This window comes from Pseudophryne corroboree, chromosome 2, assembly GCF_028390025.1.
Source record: "Pseudophryne corroboree isolate aPseCor3 chromosome 2, aPseCor3.hap2, whole genome shotgun sequence".
Taxonomy (NCBI): Eukaryota; Metazoa; Chordata; class Amphibia; order Anura; family Myobatrachidae; genus Pseudophryne; species Pseudophryne corroboree.
This window is the reverse complement of record NC_086445.1, coordinates 224,016,853-224,039,909: the sequence shown is the minus strand read 5'-3', so window position 1 is coordinate 224,039,909 and position 23,057 is coordinate 224,016,853. Positions and strand designations below refer to the sequence as shown.

At 46.5% G+C, this 23,057-nt stretch overlaps 1 protein-coding gene across 22 annotated transcripts in view; it reads left to right on the top strand.

The window, feature by feature from the left end:
- LOC135010635 (thrombospondin-4-like) overlaps positions 1-23,057 on the top strand; it is a 509,209-nt gene that overhangs the window by 132,670 nt on the left and 353,482 nt on the right. For 2 of the 22 annotated variants that reach the window (XM_063952415.1, XM_063952412.1), the window contains exon 1: positions 8,316-8,698. The exons of the other annotated variants lie outside the window; for them this stretch is intronic. In XM_063952415.1, the coding sequence (XP_063808485.1) occupies positions 8,491-8,698 (208 nt within the window). In that variant the 5' untranslated portion in view covers positions 8,316-8,490. Of the gene's footprint in view, positions 1-8,315; positions 8,699-23,057 lie in introns of those variants that run through there. 22 annotated transcript variants of the gene reach the window in all.

Here is a 23,057-nt window from a genome sequence, read left to right as displayed (position 1 = left end):
TCACTTCCAAGGCTAGCAATCAACTTCACTGGCTGCAAACTACAGGTGTGGCCTAACCCCTATTGTATGTTGTGACCCTCCCGCAGCGCGCTGGCAGCTACAATATGTGAGGGGGGTAGCTGAGAATTCCCAGAGGTCTGCCAGTCCTTGTTTGTGGGTTCGGTGGCGTTACCTAGTTCTCTAATAAACCTCTGACATGCGGCTAGATCCTTCCTGGGATCGGGAAATTCAGACATAATTGTTCTCAATTCTGTCCGGGACCAGGGACAATGCATAGCAATGTTCCTGACAGGAGTGATTCCCTGAGCGTCAGTCTTCCCATTGGGGACTGCGATCACCCTGACAGGATTTAGTTCAATAACATCATTCTGGGTTGCTTCTACAATGTGAGGTGCAATTGACTCTGCATAATGTACTGTACCGTACTTACCTGTGGACATGACCTCACCTGTCCCTCCGCTAGGGGCCTTTGCTACTGCTCTTACTGGTTGGGCCGTGCCCACTTGTGTGTCTTGTATGGTGGCTGCTAGAGAGAGTGCCGATATCGTGCTGGGCTCATCTTCTTGGTCGCAGTCCTGAGGGAAGTTTAAGATGGGATACAACTTGCACGGGTTAGCATTAATACATTTATCAAGTTCACTCTTATCATATATTGGTATGCCATTCTCTGTAGCCACTTTCTCTCCTGTAATGTACGGTGGTGGTGGTGCAGTTGCCATCAGTTTCCTGCTAGGGTTGGAACCAGCTGTTTGAGCTAATCCCCTTTGCATATCACCCTCCTGTTGCCATAAATGTAAACAATCATATGCAAAGTACAAAATACCAGTGTGTGCGTGTGTTGCATGCGCATTTGGCGCCAAAACAGAAATTTACAGATTTTAAAAAGAAAAAAAATAGCTTTTGCGTTCTTACCTTACGGATCCCTCCAGCATCCCTTCAAACCATGCAGGGCAGGCGCTTATCTAATCAGCACTTATTATATCCCCCGACCAAGAGAAGGTTTACAGGGGGATACCCTTCCGCCCTTTGCTGATAGATAAAGTCTGCGAAAACTCTGCTAGGCTGCGGGTATGAGAAGGAACCGGACGAGTCCCCAATTGATAATGTTGATATTATATTAGACCGCAAAGCTATACCTCTAAATACACTTTTACCGTAGAGCTGCTATGGCCGCTAGACTGCATGCACGTGCTCTGCACTTTGTACGCTATTTGCGTACAGAGTCCTGCACGTGGTACGCACTTGGCGTACACACGCCGCGCTGAGTGTACGGAGTACACACAGTGAGCGCACACACAATTGATAACCTTTAAACCTTGTTAATGATACAATGTAATGATATGCTTACACTTTAAACCCTTAACAGTAAAGTACTATAATGATGTAATACCTTTAAACCTTAAGTAGCGCTGGCGATACAAAGTACTCGCAGTGCGTACACTACACACCTTATACAGATAAATCTACTTTAAAAGCCCATGCAGGAAAGTGAAAACACAACACTGATTTGTAGTTGCAACCACAGGGTTCTAAGGCCTCAGTGGATTAATTCCAAAAGGTAAAAACAATACAAATCATACACTACAGGCTAACCAGTAAATCTAAACAGAATAATGGCTACAGAGAATATACATACATGAGAATGTTCGCAAGCGCAACCCGAGTCGGTCCTCCGCTGGTCATACAGATAGCGTTTAGAATCTTCTGACCGGCCAGGCAACAATGGTCCTTTTATACACAACATGCATACATAATACAATGGTCACTGTAATCTCATTGTCCATTGGACACAGGGATGTGTCTCTACATTACAGAAAAGGTCATAGGTGGATTTGAATAGGTGGGCGATGTCTTTCCCCAACTGCTCTTGTGGGTGGTATCCTCTGGATTCCCGCCGCATACATAAAATACAGTAAATACAGTTAATGTTCATATTCTACTTTTGTACATAACTATACGCAGGAACAAGCGATCTTTCTCTACCTAACACCTTTATGTTACCCTCAAAATACCCTACAGCTGGATACTAGACATCACCTTCCAACCTTTATATGACCATTCCTATCATGCAAAGGCAAATCTCTCTGTCCAGGAACTGTTTAAACTATCAATACTCGCTGACATGGTCAAGTGGAACTATATCTAAAATGTACGCTATATGGGTTAAATATGTAATGTTCTAATAACACGCTACACGCTCACAAACTCCGCCGTAAATACCCATATCACGCGCATGATCGCCAGAGCGATCCTACGCAAATTGCGGATATGTGCACGCACGGAGGACTGAGTGCACGAGCAGCAGGCATGTGCATGGGGTTAGTACAAGGCATATGTATTACAATATTTTTCGACTTTGACATTCTCTACCTGAAGTTCAGACGTCTGTAAAGGGAGTGCTGCATATTCAGCCCCCGTTTGTGCCTTCAGTGGCACCTTGGGATCTTTACGTGGTGTTGAGTTTCCTGAAATCACACTGGTTTGAGCCGCTTAATACCGTGGAGTTAAAATATCTCACGTGGAAGGTGGTCATGCTATTAGCCTTGGCTTCGGCTAGGCGTGTGTCAGAATTGGTGGCTTTGTCACATAAAAGCCCCTATTTGGTTTTCCATATGGACAGGGCAGAATTGCGGACTCTTTTCATATGAACCAACCTATTGTGGTGCCTGTGGCTACTCGTGACTTGGAGGATTCCGAGTTACTGGATGTAGTCAGGGCTTTGAAGGTTTATGTAGCCAGAACGGCTAGAGTCAGGAAAACTGAGTCGCTGTTTATCCTGTATGCATCCAACAAGCTGGGTGCTCCTGCTTCAAAGCAAACTATTGCTCGCTGGATCTGTAACACGATCCAGCAGGCTCATTCTGCGTCTGGATTGCCGCTTCCAAAATCAGTAAAAGCCCACTCCACAAGGAAGGTGGGCTCTTCTTGGGCGGCTGTCCGAGGGGTCTCGGCATTACAGCGTTGCCGAGCGGCTACTTGGTCAGGTTCAAACACCGTAGTGGATGCTGGGCGCCCGTCCCAAGTGCGGACTTCTTCTGCAATACTTGTATATAGTTATTGCTTAAATAAGGATTATGTTATGGTTGCATCAGGTTTGTCTGATGCTCTGTTGTTGTTCATACTGTTAACTGGGTAAGTTTATCACGAGTTATACGGTGTGATTGGTGTGGCTGGTATGAGTCTTACCCTGGATTCCAAAATCCTTTCCTTGTACTGTCAGCTCTTCCGGGCACAGTTTCCTTAGCTGGGGTCTGGAGGAGGGACGTGGAGGGAGGAGCCAGTGCACACCAGTATTCCTAGTTCTTTCTTGGAGTGCCCTGTCTCCTGCGGAGCCCGTCTATTCCCCATGGTCCTTACGGAGTCCCCAGCATCCACTACGGACTACGAGAAATAGATTTACCGGTAAGTAAAATCTTATTTTTTGTTGAGGCGGGATGCCATCATGTCTTCCTGTGGCAGTTCCCACCGCCTTGCAATCTGCGTGAAGACTTCTTGATGAAGTCCCCACTCTCCCAGGTGGAGGTCGTGCCTGCTGAGTAAGTCTGCTTCCCAGTTGTCCACTCCTGGAATGAACACTGCTGACAGTGCTCTTACGTGATTTTCCGCCCAGCGAAGAATTCTGGTGGCTTCTACCATCGCCACCCTGCTCCTTGTGCCGCCTTGGCGGTTTACATGAGCCACTGCGGTGATATTGTCTGACTGAATCAGAACCGGTTGGTCGCGAAGCAGGAACTCCGCTTGACGTAGGGCGTTGTATATGGCCCTTAGTTCCAGGATGTTGATGTGAAGGCAAGTCTCCTGACTTGACCACAGCCCTTGGAAATTTCTTCCCTATGTGACTGCCCCCCACCCTCGGAAGCTTGCATCCGTGGTCACCAGGACCCAGTCCTGAATGCAGAATGTGCGACCTTCGAGAAGGTGAGCACTCTGCAGCCACCACAGGAGAGACACCCTGGCCCTGGGGGATAGGGTGATTAACCGATGCATCTGAAGATGTGATCCGGACCACTTGTCCAGTAAGTCCCATTGGAAGGTCCTCGCATGGAACCTGCCGAAGGGAATGGCCTCGTATGATGCCACCATCCTTCCCAGGACTCGAGTGCAGTGATGCACTGACACCTGTTTTGGTTTTAATAGATTCCTGACCAGTGTCACGAGCTCCTGAGCTCTCTCTATCGGGAGATAAACCCTTTTCTGGTCTGTGTCTAGGATCATGCCTAGGAGAGGCAGATGAGCTGTAGGAACCAACTGCGACTTTGGAATATATAGAATCCAGCCGTGTTGCCGTTACACTTCCAGAGTAAGTGATACGCTGTTCAGCCACTGCTCTCTTGATCTCTCTTTTATGAGGAGATCGTCCAAGTATGTGATAATAGTGACACCTTGCTTCCGCAGGAGCACCATCATTTCCGCCATTACCTTGGTGAACATTCTCGGGGCCGTGGAGAGACCAAACGGCAACGTCTGAAATTGGTAAGGACAATCCCGTACCGCAATTCTGAGGTACGCCTGATGAGGTGGATAAATGGGGACATGAAGGTATGCATCCTTTATGTCCCGAGTCACCATAAAATCTCCCCCTTTCAGGCTTGCAATGACCGCTCTTAGCGATTCCATCTTGAACTTGAACCTTTTCAGGTATATGTTCAGGGATTTTAAATTAAATATGGGTCTGACCGAACCGTCCGGTTTCGGGACTACCACATGGTCGAATAATAACCCCCTCCTTGTTGAAGGAGGGGAACTTTGACCACCACCTGTTGAAGATACAATTTGTGAATTGCAGTTAACACTGTTTCCCTCTCGTGGGGGGAAGCCGGCAGGGCCGTCGGTGAGGGGGCATCTTCTCAAAGTCCAGCTTGCATCCCTGAAACACAATATCTATTGCCCAGGGATCTAACAGGGAGTGAACCCACTTGTGGCTGAACTTACGAAGGCGTGCCCCCACCGGGCCTAGCTCCGCCTGTGGAGCCCCAGCGACATGCAGTGGATTTTTGTAGAGGCCGGGGAGGACTTCTGTTCCTGGGAACTAGCTGTGTTGTGCAGCTTCTTTCCTCTGCCCCCGCCTCTGGCAAGAAAGGACGCACCTCGGACTTTCTTGTTTCTTTGTTCGAAAGGCTGCATTTGATAATGTCGTGCTTTCCTAGGCTGTGCAGGAATATAAGGCAAAATATCAGAATTACCAGCTATAGCTGTGGAGACCAGGTCCGAGAACCCTTCTCCACACAATCCTCAGCCTTCCATATGCCTCTTAAGTCGGCATCATCTGTACATTGCATATTCTACAGGACACGTCAAGCAGAAATCGACATAGCTTTGACACTAGGACCCAGTATACTCATGTCTCTTTGGGCATGTTTTATATATATCTATCTCTTAAGACAGCATCTTTAATATATATATATATATATCTATATATCCATATATATATATCTACATACTAGGGTCTCAATCTCTGCTGATAAGGTACCTGTCCACGCTGCCACAGCGCTATAAACCCATGCTGAGACAATCGCCGGTCTGAGTAGTGTACCAGAATGTGCACGCTATCTCTGCAGGATCCCTGAGAATAGCTGTTACGTCAGGACTACCTTTGGGCAAACGTGACACCCTAGGGGAAGATTCCCATCGTATCCTGGCCCTAGTGGGGAAAGGATACTGCCTGAGAATTCTTTGTGGGAAACTGCAGTCTCTTGTCTGGAGATTCCCGCTCTTTTTCATCATGAGAGGAGGGAAATTTACCTCAGCTTTCTTCCCCTTAAACATGTGTACCCTTGTGTCAGGGACAAATGAGTCATCAGTGATATGCAAATCATCTTTTATTACAATAATCATATATTGAATACTTTTCTGCCATTTTGGCTGTAACTTTGCATTATCGTAGTCGACACTGGAGTCAACCTCCGTGTCGATATCAGTGTTTATTATTTTGGATAGTGAGCATTGAGAGACTCTGAAGGTCTCTGCGACATAGGGACAGACATGGGTAGATTTCCTGTCTGTTCTCTAATTTTTTGTGCAATAAATTCACCTTAGCACTTAATTACACATATCCAAACAGGTGTCGGCGTTGTCGACGGAGACACCCTCACACACACATATTTGCTCTATCTCCTCCTTAGGGGAGCCTTTTACCTCAGACATGTCGACACACACGTACCGACACACCACACACTCAGGGAATGCTCATCAGAAGACAATTCCCCCATAAGGCCCTTTGGAGAGACAGAGAGAGAGTATGCCAGCACACATCCCAGCGCTATTAACCCAGGAATAACACAGTAACTTAATGTTAACCCAGTAGCTGCTGTGCATATTGATTTTTGCGCCTAATTATGTGCCCCCCCTCTCTTTTTACCCTCTTCTACCGTGTAACTGCAGGGGAGAGACTGGGGAGCTTCCTCTCAGCGGTGCTGTGGAGAAAAAACATGGCGCTGGTGAGTGCTGAGGAAGAAGCCCTGCCCCCTCAGTGGCGGGCTTCTGTCCCGCGTTTCTGTGTAAAATAATGGCGGGGGCTCATGCATATATACAGTGCCCAACTGTATATATATGCTCACTTTTTGCCAAGAGGTTCCTAATTGCTGCCCAGGGCACCCCCCCCCCCCGCGCCCTGCACCCTACAGTGACCGGATTATGTGGGTTTAGTGTGGGAGCAATGGCGCACAGCTGCAGTGCTGTGCGCTACCTCATATGAAGACTGGAGTCTTCTGCCGCCGATTTCGAAGTCTTCTTGCTTCTGTCACCGGCTTCTGTCTTGCGGCTCTGCGAGGGGGACGGCGGCGCGGCTCCGGGATCGGACGACCAAGGGTGCGATCCTGTGTACGATCCCTCTGGAGCTAATGGTGTCCAGTAGCCTAAGAAGCAGGACCTATCTTCAGTGAGTAGGGCTGCTTCTCTCCCCTCAGTCCCACGTAGCAGAGAGTCTGTTGCCAGCAGATCTCTCTGAAAATAAAAAAACCTAACAAAATTCTTTTTAGCAAGCTCAGGAGAGCTCACTAAGTAGCACCCAGCTCGTCCGGGCACAGATTCTAACTGAGGTCTGGAGGAGGGACATAGAGGGAGGAGCCAGAGCACACCAGTATCCAAATTCTTTCTTAAAGTGCCCTGTCTCCTGCGGAGCCCGTCTATTCCCCATGGCCCTTACAGAGTCCCCAGCATCCACTAGGACGTTAGAGAAATTGGCGTGACATCCATGTAGAGATAGGTTTAGTGTGAATACATCAATAAAACATACTGCCACTTCAATAGTTGCCATCTACTGTACTAGCAGCTGTCTCCCCTCTCCTCTCTCGCTCATGAAATCAAGGTCTGCCTATAATTATGCTGGGTATACACACCTATAGATATATCTGCAGATCAATTGATCTACAGATATATCTATGGACGGATGGGGTAGTGTGTTGGGCATACACATTGCCAATCCGTCGGGGACTGACGTCATGAAGTGGGCGTGCATTTTCACATGCCCGCCCAGTTCAGCTGTCAGTCACCGCTGCAGCTTGTGTACGGGCGGTCGTCTGACCTCCCGTAAACACACACCGGCATGCCAATATATCTAACGATATATTGGCCGTTGTAATACAAATGGGATGTATTTCACTTAGGCGCTTTCCAGCATTTACACGTCAATGGAGTATCTTCACACCCTTGTTATTTCTCCTTTTAAAATTTACAACCTAAAAAAAAAGTGTGTGCACGCTTGTCATATAGACAAAGCGTGGTTCACCACACATAAAAAGAAAAACAGACATTCGTATAGTGCAGAGATCCTTATGATGTTATTTGGCTTTCATATAACAAGTTTACACTCACAAAGCAATGTAGGATTGTAAGCACATCACGGATATATTGTCCGTTGCCTGTGCAGCAGGGCTGACGCGATATGTCTGTGAACGATGGAGTTCACAGACATATCGCTCGTACACACTGGTCGACGGCCCGCGATATATCGGCTATTCAAGAGGATGGGCGATATATCGACCAGTGTGTACACACCTTATGACAGTGGGTGTAAATAGATACAATACAAACGTAAGAGACTAAAAGCAAACAAAATATTTAACTATAGCACATTATTTATTACATATTAGTATGTTAACATTTTTTAAAGACAGCATTAAGAGTTGCCACCTGAAGGTGAGCTGTCTCTGTAAGCAGCACTGTGGGGGAGATGTAATAAGCAGTGAAAAGAGTAGGGAAGTGAACCAGTGGAGTAGTTGGCCATGGCAACCAATCAGCATTGAAGTAACATTTATAATTTGCATACTATAAAATTATACAGAGCAGCTGATTGGTTGCCATGGGCAGCTTCTCCACTGGCTCACTTCACTCTATTCACTGCTTAGTACATCTGCCTGTATCACAGTGTGTCACAGGCAAAAGGATGACATCACAGGGGCTTGTCAGGCCATTATAGCAGGCTGTCATAGAGGAAGCAGGTTCAGTTTTGTTCAGCAAGAAACAGATCATGCCAGTTTGCTGAATAATACCATGGATCTAGACAAGCAAACTAATGACACAGATTTAAAGAAAGAACTAGAGACTCTAAGAGTGCAACGTGCCCAACTACACGCTGAGAGTGTAGAGCTGCGTAAGATGATCTCTCTGATGCAGGAAAACCTGGTGCTACGCGCAGCTCTCCAAAAGTTCAATGTGCACGGCATACCCATCCTAGAGAGACACACCTTCACCTACAGAGGTAAGTGGTCCTATGTAACATTTTTTTCAGAAGTGACTTGAAAAGAGAAAAACTGCAAAATAAATCCCTGGAGGTCCTTTCAAGTCGTTGTTATGGTGATACCTGCGAGTAAGTCCATGCATATGCCATACTTATGGAAGGTCAAGATTGACAGTTTTGTACACAGCCCTATATGGCTACAAAAAGAGGTGGATTGGGATGGAAAACCAGCCTAGGAAATGTATGGAAGCAGCCCCAATGGGGATGTGGTCTGATGAGGAGGTGGGGTCTGTTGAGGGGGGCGGGATCCCTCCTCATAGGGCCTCATTGTACGCCTTGTGTCTGCTGCTGAACAGGGGCAGATTGGGAACTAAGGGGTACATTTACTAAGCAGTGATAACAGTGCAGAAGTGAGCCAGTGGAGATATTTCCACATCAACCAATCAGCAGCTCTGTATAATTTTATAGTATGCAAATTATAGATGTTACTTCAGTGCTGATTGGTTGCCATGGGCAACTTCTCCACTGGCTCACTTCTCCACTCTTATCACTGCTTAGTAAATGTACCCCTAAAAGAGGCCCTGTAAAATTTTGTAGAAGTGACCTGACATGAGCAGCACAAGAGGTATAACATAGCGTGTGGTCATGGCAACATCACTGGATGGCAGAGTTATTACTGCAGACATGGAATAACAGAATGAATGGGGACAATGCAGTGTACTGAGTGCGGTAGGCTGCCTGTCCTGTGGGGGGTGGGGCCACATGACAATACACAAAACGGGCCCCACAGACACGTTGGCCTACCAGGAATATTCCTGGTGAGCCCTATGGCTACAAACAACTATCCATTATACACAATTTGGGGCAAAATTTGAGCAATTTGGTGTTTCTACGCATTGTCTAGAATTGAGTCATAAAAGTGTTTTTTTTTTTGGTGCCTAAATATAAAAGTTCTATTTATTATTAGTTAGTGAAAATTAGTGCACAATACACAATCTGGCAAAAAACATTGGGGGTAATTCTGAGTTGATCGCAGCCTCAAGTTTGTTAGCAATTGGGCAAAACCATGTGCACTGCAGGGGGGGCAGATATAACATTTGCAGAGAGTTAGATTTGGGTGGGTTATTTAGTTTCTGTGCAGGGTAAATACTGGCTGCTTTATTTTTACACAGCAATTTGGATTTCAGTTTGAATGCACCCCACCCAAATCTAACTCTCTCTCTGCACATGTTACATATGTCCCTCCTGCAGTGCACATGGGCCCTCATTCCGAGTTGTTCGCTCGCTAGCTGCTTTTAGCAGCTTTGCACACGATAAGCCGCCGCCTACTGGAAGTGAATCTTAGCTTTGCAGAATTGCGAACGAAAGATTCGCATAATTGCAAATAGAAATTTCTTTTCAGTTTCTGAGTAGCTCGGGACTTACTCTGCCACTGCGATCAGTTCAGTCAGTTTCGTTCCTGGTTTGACGTCACAAACACACCCAGCGTTCGCCCAGACACTCCCCCGTTTCTCCAGCCACTCCCGCATTTTTCCCATAAACGGCAGCGTTTTTCCGCACACACCCATAAAACGGCCAGTTTTTGCCCAGAAACACCCACTTCCTGTCAATCACACTCCGATCACCAGAACGAAGAAATTTCTTCGTTAAGCCGTGAGTAAAATACCTAACTTTTTGGCAAATTTACTTGGCGCAGACGCACTGCGAACATTGCGCATGCGCAGTTTGTGACAAATCGCTCCGTTGCGAAAACCACTAACGAGCGAACAACTCGGAATGAGGGCCATGGTTTTGCCCAACTGCTAAAAAATTTCTTGCTGTGATCAACTTGGAATTACCGCCCATGTGCACTGCAGGGGGGGCAGATATAACATGTGCAGAGAGAGTTAGATTTGGGTGTGGTGTGTTCAATCTGCAATCTAATTTGCAGTGTAAATATAAAGCAGCCAGTACAGTGCCAGATTAACGTTCTCATGGGCCTAGAGCTGAAATTTATGAAGGGCCTATTGTGTGCCGCCACAAGGGGTGTGACCAGCATGGTGGGGGTGTGGCTATTGGTATGACGGTGTGACCAGTGCTGTATATATATATATATATATATATATATATATATATATATATATATATATATATATATGCGTGTTTGAAACAGAAAAATCTCAGCTCTTAAATTATTATATTACAATAATTATTTTCTTAAGAGGGGAGGAAAAACAGGGAAGAACAGTGGAAGATGGGAGGAAGATAAGAGGAAGATGAGAGAGCCAGAGATAAGAATAAGGGCTAGATGGGAGGAAGACGGGAGGGATATAGGGGGAAGAACAGTAGGAGATGGGAGGGAGATGGGAAGATGGCAGGAAGAAGGGAGGGAGACAGGTGGAAGAACAGGAGAGGCACATGGGGGATGGGAGGAAGAACAGGGGCTAGATGGGAGGAAGATGGGAGGGAGACAGGGGGAAGAACAGTCTGGTGTTCTGGTGAATGGGGTGGGGGGGATTAGCCTGGCGATGGGGTGGGGGGGGAATTAGCCTGGTGACAAGGGAAGGAGGGGTGGTTAGCCTGATAATAGGGGGAGGATGGGGATTAAGCTGGTGAGGGGGGGGGGGGGGTAAACCTGGTGACAGGGGAACAGGGGAAGGAGGGATTAGCCTGCTGATAGAGGGAGGAGGAGGGTGATTAGCCTGGTGACGGGGGGAGGAGGGCAAGGCCGGATTAAGTCCTCTGGAGGCCCAGGGCACCCAAGACAGGGGGACTATCCCTCCTGCCCATCAACCATTCCCTGGCTGCACCCGCCAAGCTCCTCCCACCATCCTTCCCTCCAACCCACACCCAACTATGCACTCACCCGACCAGTGCAGCAACAGGAGCTGTCGGGGGGATGGCCCCAGGTTGCAGGGTAGGGAGGGTTACATGAGGGGAGAAATGCAGCATGCCGGCGGCTGTATAATGCCCCACGTAGCCGTGCGGCACCTCACTTCCCCCTCCTTTCCGGCAGTGTGGCCAAGGAGACTCATTTAGGCAATCTCCAACCTTTGCTGCTGCTGGCGGTGGAGGTTGGAGAGGGGAGACAGCACCACAGCAGCTCTGGCCGGGAGTCCCATAACACAGGGGAGCCCAGGGTACTCACCCCCTGCCCCCCTCCCCCTTTATCTGGTTCTGGAGGAGGGGGGATTAGTTTGGTGAGGGGGGGTAGCCTGGTGACAGGGGGAAGAGGTGGTTAGCCTGGTGACAGGGGGAGGAGGGGGGTTAGCCTGGTGACAGGGGGAGGAGGGGGGGTAGTTTAGTGACAGAGGGAGGAGGAGGGGGATTAGCTGGGGGTGGGTGGTTAGCTTGGTGACAGAGGAAGGAGGGATTAGTCTGGTTAAGGGGTATTGCAGGATGTGTTATGTAATATTTTCTTTATATTACCAGTTATTGGAAGATGGTGGCTCCGGTAATGCTGGAATAGGGTGCTCTGGGGTACCTGTCCTACCAGCACCGGACACACTGCAAGTAAAATGGGAGGTCCGTCCATCCGCGGCCGCCAATGAAAGAAACAGGAGCTGTCCGGGGATCCAGCATGTGCTCCCGGGTAGGCTGGAGATGTGGTCCGGGCAGCCCGGCGCCCTTCTCGCTGTGATTTGTCAGCGGCGTACGCGGTAATAGCAGAGTCGGCCCTGGTCCCCTCCCACTAGTCCCCTCATTTCTACACTGTAGTGCCGCCGGATCCTCCCAGTGCCCTGCAGCTGGCAGTTATAGAGTGGAGGTGCTGGCTGGGTGGCTCTACTGCTGTGTCCACCAGACCACGGGACCAGGGCCGGCTCTGCTATTACCGCGTACGCCGCTGACAAATCACAGCGAGAAGGGCGCCGGGCAGCCCGGCCCACATCTCCAGCCTACCCGGGAGCACATGCTGCATCCCCGGACAGCTCCTGTTTCTTTCATTGGCGGCCGCGGATGGACGGACATCCGGAGTTGTAGAAGGAATTATTTTTTCCTATTTACAGCAGCACAGCAATATGTAGTTGCTGTGGGCCTATTTTGCTGGTGGGCCTGGAGCTGCAGCTCCATCAGCCCCATTGTTAATCTGGCCCTGTGCCAGTATTTACCCTGCACAGAAACAAAATAAAACACCCAAATCTAACTCTTTCTGCACATGTTATATCTGCCTCCCCTGAAGTGCACATGGTTTTGCCCAACTGCTAAAAAAATTCCTGCTGCGATCAACTTGGAATTACCCCCATTGTTTCATTCTTGAAAGCACCAAAACTCTATGGGGGATATTTACTAACTGCAGTTTCACCAATCCAATCCGCAGGTTCAGTTGTTGTTTTCCGTGCGGATTGTGAACCGTGCAGTTCGCTTAAGGCCAACTCGTACAGCAAATCGCTTAATTCAAACCACCAGATTCGATTTTCCAAAAGGAAAATCGTAAAGAACATCGGACCGTGCCTCCCAACTGTCCTTACAGCGGCGCAACAGTCTCAATTTCATGCAGTTTGTAGGATGTGCTGCTACTGCACACCGTGCAGACATCTACCTCCACATCAGGGTTTTTGTAATCTAGTCTACATTCCCAGATTACTATAGCAATGCCCTCGATTTTGGCAACAGTATAATGTTGGGAGGTATAGTCAAACCACCAGAAAAGAGTCAGATTTTTGTAGTGGTTTTGATAGGCAAGATTGCTCATATCACATGCTGTGAAAGTGTCGGAAAAATGTAAAAAGATGCCCTACTTTCACTCCTGAGCCAGCCTCAGCAGTAACTGGCACATTCTGTAATGGGGAAACTGGAAAAACGATCAGGGCTTCACACCAGAGGCGTAACTAGGGATGATGGCAAATAAAATATATGGAGCCCCTTAAAAGCTGTTCTTTAAAATGCTGATACATTTTTATCCAAATAAATACACACTGGAAACACAAATTAGGGAAGCCTGAGGAGAAGGCAAAACATCAGTATGGCAGCAATGAAAAGTTTAAAACCACATTCACACTCGCACTATTGATGAATGGAAATTTTAAGCGAACAGATGGGGACTGGTGGCCCACTCAGGTATCAAGTTATAGATGAGGGAAGAGGAGGTGACGAGGTCAAAGTCAAACAATGGGAGGCTATCACACAAAGGGAGGATACAGAGAAGTTCAAACGGGGAGAGAGATAGGTACCTATGCCGACAAACAGGTACACATCACATACAGGTTGGTGACAGACAAGCATTTTTATCAATATTATTTGTACTACAAATTATGTGAAAAAGGCTTTTTCACACCATTTTCACATGATTTTAGTATCATAGGAATGTATGAAAGGGCAATTGGAGGAGAATTCGCTAAATATATAATAGTATATGCAGACTTAAAAGGCTTAGGAACTGATTGCACAGTCCCAATGGGAAGTTGTTACCGCTTCTTATACCGCTGGAGGGAGAAAGTCCCAAAGGAAATTTCTTCAATTAGGAGCTTGATATAATAGTCTCAATCCTCACCAATATGCGGAGCTTTGCTTGCGGAATGAATCCCTGGTAGGCCTGTTATATCCACCATGTGTTGAATCTGAACATCCAGTATGGTCCGGGCACTTGTTTTGTAACGAAATGGTCGGTGATCAGGATGGCACCTGACGCGTTTCGCTGCAGGTCCTAATTGAAGAAATTTCCTTTGGGACTTTCTCCCTCCAGCAGTATAAGAAGCGGTAACAACTTCCCATTGGGACTGTGCAATCAGTTCCTAAGCCTTTTAAGTCTGCATATACTGTTGTCCAGTTATCACTAAAAAGGAACGGACACTTCTATTTTACCTCTATTAATTTTGTTGGTGATCATACTGATTTTGAATGGATATTTTATCAGAGTTATAATAAATGTTTTAATCTGTTTTCTTACAATCCATCTCATCTTGGTATCAATTGTATTTAGCGCTGCTATCTTCTTTATATTGTTTTGTTGGTTTTAGGTAATAGGATTGACTAATCCTATCTTTTATCGGCAGCATTAGAACATCAACCCTATTTGCGCCCGAGCAACAACCTTGGTTAATTCCTCTTTGTTGCATGACACCCACCAACTCAGATTTTCATGATACTTTGTACACTTGATTCTACCGCGTAGCTATTAACCCATGCCAAATTTTTCTTCTCTAGGCCTCACAGTTTTCGAAATATAGGGTGTCAAAGTTTAACAAAATTGCTGGGAATTGCCTCTACTGATGCTTTGTTTTTTTCTGAGGTGTATCTAGAAAAAAAATCACATCTCAGTGCCTAATCCACGTATGACTTTGAAAATGTGACCCTTTGTCAATCAAAATATGGAGATTCCAGTAAAAATGTTTTATCAATCTTACCTGACTCTGAGAGTTCATTCCTTTTCTTCATGCTTAATAATTTTTTTGTTGCAAAAAAAAAGTGGGTTCAGTTAGCATTATCAACCTAAGGCAGATGAGTTACCATGTCCCTTTTTTGTGTAAATTAAACCCTAAAATATACTTTCTGGGTGTTTTGAAGATAGTGTGGTCCATCCGGATATTCATCATGTCCTCCTTTTAGCTGTGCTGGGATTATGGGACTTGTTGCTCAGTTATAGTGGTGATTTACCTATTGTTGTTTTGGAGGGCGTGGGATTGGGCTGCACATAAACATTCTCACTGTATTAAAAAAAAACAACACAGTGATAATTGTGCTGAGGGCAGGCCCGGCGACAGGGGGGTCAAAGGGGACACCGGTACCGGGCCTCGGCGTTGTGAGGGGCCCCAAGGTCCGGCTGCAACAGTGCGGTAGCTGCATGGATGGATGTAATTATATACATCATGGCATCACACCACAATGCCGGCCACCCGCGGTGTAGGTAATAGCAGCATGATGCAGCTATTACCTACACAATGGGCATCGGCGTGGCGGCACAAAGCCGCGATGTATATACTGTAATTATCCAGCATGCCAGCATTACTATTACAGCGGTCCCCTTGTGGTAACTCTCCCCCACTGCCCCCAGGTCAGCTGTCCGGGGACAGCTCGGACAGCTGTCCCCGTGTGCAATGATGTTGCGCTATGCACAACGCTATGTCCTCCCCTCCTCTTCTCCCGGCCCGCCCTGACTCTGCTGTGGTATCTAACATAGAGGAGCGGCCGAGCAGTAGCAGGACTGTGACTAAAGAGACGTCAAGACCTGCAGACAGAATGAGCAGGCTGGCAGCTTGTGGGGGGGACTGGTCTGGATAACGGCAGATGTGTAAGTGTGCACTTTCCTGGAGTTTGGGGCTTTGTGTTTGGGAATGTCATGGATGCATGGATGGATGCATGCATGCATTACAGTACAGTCAGATCAAGGAATGTATGTTGTGGCTGGTGAAGGGGGGAGGTCAAAGGGGACACCCGTACCGTGCCCGAGGGTCAGAGGGGCCCGGCCGGGGATCAGGGACACTATTACGAGACTGCAGCTCCTATTAGTAGTTTTTAAACTAACTGCCTGTCCGCTGCCATTTAGCTAATTAAGAGTCTGGCCGCACAATCCTCCCTGCCCCCTCACTTGGTCCCTTCCCAGTGGTGCATGCAGCTGTCACAACATCATGACTATGATGCTGCGCTGGCCCTTCCATGTCTTTTGCCACTGAGAAGCATGCCTGATCCCGCCCAGCCTCCTCCCAGCGCTGGGCACAGACCTGTAACAGGGATATTTACAGACAGAGGGGTGGGGAGGCCCCAGAGCTATCAGTGTATGGGGCCCCAAGATTTCTGTTGCCGGCCCTGGCTGAGGGGTTCACAGGAACAGAGCTCTTTCTTGCAAACTCTATCCATGCATGCAAATTTGAATACACTCATGTGATATTTCCTACATTCATAAACACAATTTTTTTTTTTTAAATTCAATAAGTTTTTATTGGTTTTTCCAGTGCTTTAACATTTAAACAATGCCTAGGGCAGCTATAACAAACATAGCTTGACTAGACTTAAACACTTATACAAATAGAAAGTAATAAAACAACATGCTTACGGTATTTCATCAATAGCATAGTGTGACGTGGTGTTATGTACCTCATTCGAAGTCAGAAATAGCAACAGAGCAGTGATGACCCGGATTTTCTAAATATTATACACACATCTTATTATCTTTTGTCATGTCAGTATCGTGCCTTAGAATCTTTGAATCCGGCCGGCCATGGGCCACCCACCCCAGGGATCCCGCACAGAACACCCACATCGGTTAGTTAAATATATCTAGGGATCAGCATTATTCATCCGTGAAGCGAAATAGCGAGAGCTCAACCACTTTCCCCATATAGCAATAAACTTTTTTTCCGCATTCCTGGCCAGATATACAAATTTTTCATGTATGGTGAACCAGGTACCACTGGCGCTTAATCCGTAAAGATGTATATATAATAGACCCTGGCATGGGCTACCACAAGCACAATAGTAGGGGATACTACCCCTTGCTGGGGGTTAATACCCTGGATAGATGTGCAAACCAACAGAATAAAAACTGGGTATAAAATCACAAATAAACATTTATTGATTAAAACATACAATACATATTGGCTGCCAGTGCAATGGGACTCCAAAGGTGACTAGTGCAATTATAATGTCGACAAAGAAGCTCTCACCCTCTTTCTGTATTTCGGTGGGCTTGCTCAAACAAGAGCTGGTGTGGTCCTGGGCTGATATAGCCAAGCACCACCGCAAAAAACTTATCAGCAATAGGTCACCTCCAGTCCAAAAGTGTAGATCCTCAATCCAAAGCAACGCGTTTCGGTTCTCAGGGAACCTTTCTCAAGAAATGGATGAGGGTTCTTGTTCTGAAGTCGCCTTTATCCACTAAGGAATTCATATTGGAGTCAATTGACTTCATTTTGAAAAATAACTATTTCTACTTTCAGGGAGCCTACTACCTGCAGATCAGGGGAACCGCCATGGGCACAGAGTTCGCCCCTAGTTACGCCAACCTCTACATGGCCTACTGGGAAGCCTCCACGGTGGACCCTCTGAGAGGGCAGGGGGCGGGCCTGGTGTGCTGGTGGCGGTTCATAGATGACATCTTCGTGGTCTGGAAAGGTGGTGAGGCATCCCTTCAGGAATTCCAAACTAGGTTAAACTGCAACCAATTCAATATCAACCTCACCTACACTGTGAGCAATGAAGAACTGTCCTTTTTGGATTTGAGTATCTACATAGAGAACAACCACATCTGCACGAAAACCCACCGTAAACCAACCGATTCGAATGCTTACCTACATATCAACAGTGAGCATCACTACAGATGGCTGGAAAACATACCAGTAGGCCAGTACAAAAGATTAAAAAGAAACTGCACGGACAAGGCCACTTTAGATACACAGATGGATGAAATGACCAATCGATTTCGGGAGAAAGGTTATAAAGATGTACTTTTGGAAAAAGCTAAAGAGAAGGTGAAACAAATAGACAGAAAGGACCTCCTGAAAGAAAAAGAAAAAGAAAAAATCCAACAGGGAGAGAATCCATACCAATGGGCCTTCATCACGAGATATGGAGGATATCATAAGAGGATTGAAAATGTATTCAAGGATAATTGGCGTATACTGAAAGATGACCCGGTGCTTGGGGAACACCTACCCCCCAAACCGGTGTTCATCTACAAAAAGGATCATTTGGTCCAGAGTAGTCTTAAAGAAAACACGGTGATCAGAAGTTGTAACAAGGGATTTCATAGGTGTGGGGCATGTTTAATGTGCCGTACCACATACAAGAAAGACACACCACGCAAGATCACTGAATTTGAAGTTAATGGTGTCAAACATAGAATCAATGATTTTATAACCTGTCACTCTAGGAATATTGTATACCTATTAGAGTGCCAATGTGGACTAATCTATATAGGGAAAACATCGCGCCCTCTGAAGACGAGGACTTCTGAGCATATATACAATATTCGAAAGGGTTTGGAGACCCACCCTCTATCTGATCATTTCAGGACCATACACAACAAATGTGAAGGACATCTTAAAAGGTTCATAGGATTACAACAAATCAAAGCCAATTGGAAAAATAAAAACCTGGAAAAACGACTTGCACAATGCGAAATGAAGTGGATTTTTAATTTAGACACTTTAAAACCTAAGGGGCATAACGTAGACTTTGAACTTAAATGGTTTTTAGATTAAAAAACATTTTAAGTCAATCCAGATATTGATATTCCCTGGAGTCCCCCATTTTATATTTTATATTTGTTTTATTCTTGCTTTCTTCACGCATTACCATGCTTCTGTTTTAATTGTATATTCCTAACCATGTACTTAAAAAGTTTTAACCATCCCCTTCATTTTTATTTCTTTTACATGTATTTCCACGTCTATGGAATATATGGAGACAGTGTGGGATCCCACTGGGGTAATAGGGATGGACTGGCTGGGAATACGAAGTACCACAAAGGAAGGTAACCAGTGGGTATTCCCGGCTGTCTCCTGTTATGGCACTTTAGCACTTTTGCCCTGAAGAAAAATGGCTGAAGAGACCACACTCCATGAATAAAGCGTCTGCAGTATGGAAGTCCTACGATATGTATGGAATGCAAAGCATGTGGAACACAGCGTTGTCACTTCCGGGCGGACGAACAGGTGGAACGCAAACATACACACTACCGGAAGTAGACACGGGACTCCGCACACGCAACTTCCGGCTGGCGGATAGCGGAGGATAAGGTGCTTTTGGATCCAGGACGCGATAGGCACAAAGGTTGCACATTAGGAAAAGAGAGTGGGCAATAAATAAGATGGTTTTTTATAAGCTCTGAGCAAGAGTGAACGTTTTAAGATTAGAATGCATTCATGTCACTTCCGGTCTCAGAAACCGGAAGTGACAACATGATCAATCAATTGAGTCTCATTTACTGGGTATAAAGGCGACTTCAGAACAAGAACCCTCATCCATTTCTTGAGAAAGGTTCCCTGAGAACCGAAACGCGTTGCTTTGGATTGAGGATCTACACTTTTGGACTGGAGGTGACCTATTGCTGATAAGTTTTTTGCGGTGGTGCTTGGCTATATCAGCCCAGGACCACACCAGCTCTTGTTTGAGCTAGCCCACCGCAATACAGAAAGAGGGTGAGAGCTTCTTTGTTGACATTATAATTGCACTAGTCACCTTTGGAGTCCCAATTGCACTGGCAGCCAATATGTATTGTATGTTTTAATCAATAAATGTTTATTTGTGATTTTATACCCAGTTTTTATTCTGTTGGTTTGCACATCTATCCAGGGTATTAACTCCCAGCAAGGGGTAGTATCCCCTACTATTGTGCTTGTGGTAGCCCATGCCAGGGTCTATTATATATACATCTTTACGGATTAAGCGCCAGTGGTACCTGGTTCACCATTTTTTCTTTTGTTTACATTTGTTGGGAATTGGTGTTTTTTCCCCCAATTTGAACCTAGTATCTGGGCAGCTGTATTTGTTTCACTGCGCAATTCTGTGACTGTATATCTCTTCCCCAAATTTTTCATGTATAACAGAGGCATTAACCAGAGCAATCCAGGATTGTGGTGCTCGGGCTTCATTAGCCATCCACAGTCTGGCTATGCAAACCTTGGCTAGAGCACAGAGGTTTACAACATAGCGTCGACTGGGTGGATCTAGAGCCTCCTCATCTATAGTTGCCAATATACAAGATATAGGTGTAAGTACGGTAGAGGGGATACCCGTAGCCGCAATGGCACGTATAACCGCCTCCCAAAAGATTGACACCAAGGGGCATAGCCATATCATGTGCCAAAAGTCTGCTCCCAGACTGCCACACTTGGGACATTTTGAACTATGGGATACCCCTATATGTGACAATCTCAGAGGTGACATGTATACTCTGTGGAGCACGAACAACTGAATTTGTTGATATCTAACAGACGATGTTGAAAGCCGGCTCGATGCCAAAGCACCCTCCCACATATCATCCGATATTGGACCTAGATCAGTTTCCCACTTGGTCCTGAGGGCACCGAGGGGGTCTATATGATGCATTTGGAGTAAACGGCCATATATTTTGGAGACTAAATGACTGGATCCCACCGTCTGCAACATCAATTTGACCGGGGAATCAGTGAGTGTCGGCGGGCCATCGGGGAATTGGGCAGTCATAGCATGTCGTAATTGAAGGGATCGAAAAAAATACGCTGAAGGGACATTGAATTCCTGTTGAATCTGCTGAAAGGATTTAAAAAGCCCGCCAGTGTATAATTGTCCCAGTGAAGTTATTCCCCACGGTTCCCACACTTCCCTGACTTGAAGCTGACACAACTCCGGCAATCCGTATTTATTGTCCAGCGGAGTGTCAGGGTCAATGCCCTGCCCCTGCAATATCCGGTGTGCCTGCCTCCAAATAGTGATATATTGTTTAATAAGTGGTAGTGCCGACCCCTTGACGCCCCCACAGAGAAGTAATCTCAGTGGGGAGCCACCGGGATACTCCTGCAGCACCGTCTGCGAGTGCAGACTTGAGGTGTCAGAATCATTAACCCATTCCCATAGATGTGCTAATTGTGCTGCAAAGTAATAAAAACGAAAGTTGGGAAGAGCCAGCCCCCCTGACGTTCTGGGCCTGGTCAGAGTAGAAAGTTTCAACCGTGCCCGTTTACTAGCCCAGACCAAAGAGGACATCAAACCATCTATCTGTTTGAAAGTTTTCTGGGGGATATATATTGGGGATTGTTGTAGTATGTACAGGAGTTTGGGCTGAAAAACCATTTTCACCAAGTTAACCCTCCCTGTAACTGTCAGGGGCAGTTTCCCCCAGACTTTCACTTTATTGCGGAGATAAGATATTTGCGGTGTAATATTAAGAGAAGTAAATTTATGAGGGTCATTGGATACCCAAATGCCCAGATATTTAAAGGAATTCACCCACCTTAGAGGAAGAGCAACCATTGGGGAGGCCGGGACCTCGCCCTGTAGCGGTATAATGGAGGATTTCTCCCAATTTATCAGGAGCCCGGAGTAACCTCCGAACTTATTAATAATATCTAAAATCTTAGGCATAGACTCAGCATAGCGATCTACAAATAGCAGGATGTCATCGGCATATAAGGCTATTTTCTCCTCTCTGGTGCCCACTGTATAGCCAGCAATCTCAGGGTTCGCTCGCAGAAGACATGCAAGGGGTTCAATGGCCATCGCAAACAGGGTAGGGGACAATGGGCATCCCTGACGAGTACCTCTAGATAATGGAAAGGAGTGCGATACAAAGCCATTAACCGCCACCCTAGCCAGGGGAGAGGAGTACATCAAACGGACAAATTTGATAAAACTGGGGCCTATACCAAACTTGCGCATGATACTCCACAAATATTCCCATTCCACGGAATCAAAGGCCTTAGCGGCGTCCAATGAAACTACTATGGATGAGGTTGCCTCACGGGAGACCTGGAGATGGGTAAATAATCGTCTGAGATTAATGGATGTTGATTTATTGGGCATAAATCCCGTCTGATCTGGGTGTATGAGCTGCGTAATGACCTGATTTAATCTACATGCTAGGATTTTGGCCAGAATTTTAATGTCAGTCGGAAGAAGGGAGATAGGTCTGTAAGACTCAACTTTCCTATGGTCCTTATCGGGCTTCGGAAGGACAATAATCAATGCCTCCGCCATAGATAATGGGAGGGATTCCTGTGTAAATATCTGATTATATAACTCAAGTAAATGGGGGACAAAAAAATCTAAATGGCGTTTATATAACTCAGACGGTATGCCGTCGAGCCCCGAAGCCTTCCCATTGGGGGCAGCGGTGATCGCAGTCGCAATCTCCTCCGGTGAAATAGGTGCCTCTAGGAAGTCACGTGCCTCACAAGTCAGCAAGGGGAGCTGTATAGTCTGTAAATATTCTTCTAATTGCATCGGGGTACAGTCTAATTTAGAACTATATAACCTCCTGTAGTACGACACGAATTCCGACGCAATCTGTGGGGTCTGCAGTAAAGTGGTACCGTCTGAGGCCTCTATTTCAACCACGGTGCTAGCGGACCTCTCACCCCGTGCCAGGGAGGCCAGATATGAACCTGGCCTATCCCCGGAGGCGTAAAAGGCGTGAGAGGAGATGAGAAGTCTATGCTGAGTCTTTTCCATTAGATATTCCCTCCATTCCCCCTGAGCTGACAACCATGTAGATTTGGAACTATCCAAGCAATCCTGTAAATATTGTGCCTCTGCAGCAACACTTATGGTCTCTAGTTCGGACTCCCGGTGCCTGAAAAATGTTTTTAAATTAGCCACTCGTTTAATTAGGGTTCCCCGCAAAAAGGCCTTGAACGCATCCCATAAAGTAGAGATAGGCTGCCCAACCTTGTTTATTTCGAAAAATTCCCACCACGCGGCCACCAGATCGGAGCCATCTCCCATATGTACTAGCCAGAACGGATTGAACTTCCACACTGTCTGGCCT